Source organism: Cyprinodon variegatus, unplaced genomic scaffold, assembly GCF_000732505.1.
Source record: "Cyprinodon variegatus isolate N-32 unplaced genomic scaffold, C_variegatus-1.0 Scaffold756, whole genome shotgun sequence".
NCBI classification, from domain to species: Eukaryota; Metazoa; Chordata; class Actinopteri; order Cyprinodontiformes; family Cyprinodontidae; genus Cyprinodon; species Cyprinodon variegatus.
The window spans coordinates 293,154-295,670 of NW_015151209.1; the positions used below are offsets into that span (position 1 = coordinate 293,154).

General features: G+C 33.9%; 1 protein-coding gene across 1 annotated transcript in view; it reads right to left on the reverse strand.

Annotated features, from left to right (window-relative positions):
• Positions 1–2,517, reverse strand: part of styxl1 (serine/threonine/tyrosine interacting-like 1) — a 10,930-nt gene that overhangs the window by 3,481 nt on the left and 4,932 nt on the right. Inside the window, exons 5-6 of the mRNA XM_015395733.1 lie at positions 1,218–1,372; positions 1,044–1,141 (exon numbers count right to left, since the gene is read on the reverse strand). Of these exons, the coding sequence (XP_015251219.1) occupies positions 1,044–1,141; positions 1,218–1,372 (253 nt within the window). The remainder of the gene's footprint in view (positions 1–1,043; positions 1,142–1,217; positions 1,373–2,517) is intronic.

The window sequence follows — 2,517 nt, forward strand, 5'->3', positions numbered from 1 at the left end:
TTTGCCCTGCCTTGCCTAACAAAAACTTACTCCAGGGGACAGAATGTAACCACAACTGTTAAACTCCAGCAGTGGAAAAAAAATAAAATCTCAACAAGTAATTTTTTCTTAAAATAAGTGCATTTTTTCTTGAATTGAGGAGGTAAGAGTGAAACACTGGAAAATGACAATTTACATTCAAAATAAGTAAAAAAAAAATTACATTGTCTTATTTCAAGTGCATATAATCTAATTATCCTATTTTAAGAGTAGAAATACTCATTTCATTCTCAGATCATCTTATTTTTCTATTCAATTTAGGGGTGAATACACTCAATTTAAGAAATGTTGACTTATTTCTAGGTTGTTTTTGCAGTGAGTGAATACATCGTTGTGGTTTATTATCAATTTTTACTCTTGATAACTTAAAGCAAAATCCAACACCCACTGCAGTCATGTGACATATTGGGTTTGTGTTTTTTTTAAGACTATCTCATTCAAAGCAAACACCATAGAAAAGTATTTAAAATCACTTTAAGTGATAATGATACTGCATTGGCTTTACTTTAATGATCCACACTGCAAAAATGATCTCAAAATGAGTAAAAATGTCTTAAATTAAGGGTATTTACCCTTAATTTGAGCAGGTAAATAAGATGATTTGCCAATGGGATGAGTATTTTACTCTTAAAATAAGGTATCTAGATAAAATGCACTTGAAATAAGAAAATATAATTGTTTTTTCTTATTTTAAGCGTAAATTGTCTTGTTCCATTGGCAAAATGTCTCACTTAAATCCTTAATTCAAGAAAAAATGCACTTATTTAAAGAAGAAATGACTTATTTAGATTTCATTTTTTTGCAGTGCATTAATGTTTGGTTGGACAATGTTTGCTATGATGCCCCTCAATAAAAACATGTTCAACTAACTGCCTTCTGGAGTTAGAGTCTAATTCATCTACACAGAAATGCAGCTGATCTGCATTTATGTGTAAAATATATTCTTACTAGGAATAAATGGGTCTGGGTTATGCCTGCTGTGAAGCAGCATGTCCAGTACTCACTAATAAAGCTGCATATTTCTTGGAAGTTTGAATATAAATCCGACTCTACGTCGTCGTCCAGCGGGATGTCGAGGGTTGTGTGGGTCCCACTTAGAGACCTGAAAATTAACACATATATAAACACAACATATAAAGAAACTTGGAAAATGTCTTTTAGTTCGGATCTTGTCTTACTCTACAGAGTCAGTCGGAGTAAAGTGTGAGATGTTGACCGTAGCGCTGATTTTCAGGTCCTTCAGGGTATTTGGATCCTGCCATTGGTTCTGGTCCCCCATATACAGCAGTCCAGCTATAATTTCCACTGGATAAATCTTGAAGTTTTCCAGCTCCTTAAATTAGTTAAAAAATATATTCAACTTTAATAGGCTGGCTGTTATTATCCTTCACAATAAAACTTACCAAGAGAGCGAATACTGACAGAAAATAAACCACTACCTTTAACCCCTTAAGCCCAGAGGGTCTTAGGAGCAAATTCAATCTGAATTTAGATATGTGAATTAAAGCAACATCTCCCAAAATATAAATTGGAAATACAATTGTTTGTATTTGTGTAATAGAAAGGCATTGAGGAATATTTTTCAGGTGGAACCACTATTTTAAATGTCACCATGTCTGATTTATAGGTGATTAAACAAAGAAAAAATGAAACATATTAAACCTCGCATAATTATTTTCCAAACACTGCAAAACTCCATTTCAAACTCTGGATGAACCCTCAGACTTTATAGATCCACATCTTGACTATAACTCAAGCAAATTTGGACTGAATAAGTTGAAGCATGTTTGTTCCACAGAGGTTTTAGTGAGCAGTCTGCTAGGAGAAAACATGACTTTGACACAATGCCAAAAGTACAAAAATGCATTTTTCTACTTATAAAACAGAATCTGGTCAGACAAATATGCTGATTTCCATTATTGGAGACCTTCTGCATAAGACAAAGCCTTTGCTCCTAAGATTTAGCCGTTGTTTCTTTGAAATTTACCAATAATATCAGCAAACTGAATAGAAAATAAGAACAACAGGGCAAGCTTAGGTGACGCACATCACCTGAAATTGTCGCACAATGACCTGTGACCCCTCCTTTGAAAGGTCTGAGCCTCTAGTTTCCAATGATGACAGCCATTAGGGGGTGTGGCTAAAAACGAATACCTGCTGTTGCATTACTCCCACAGGGGCAGACACGTCCGGTGGAATTTTAAATCTCATTTTATTTGTTTACACAGATATAGAAACAAAAAGTACTTGTGAAAAATTATTTTGAAACATGTTTTAGAAAGTTATGTGGATGAAACATCATGTGACGGTGTTTTGGCCTTTTTTTATAAATAGATAAACTGTCACAGTCTTGGTTTTGTTATGTTTATTTAGAGTATTCAGTCTTACTTTTCTCCTTGTTTTAGTGTCTAATTATTATTTTGTTGTTTTCTTGTTAGTTCCTGTCCTCCAGGTTTTCCATTTGTTGTCCTCTGCTGC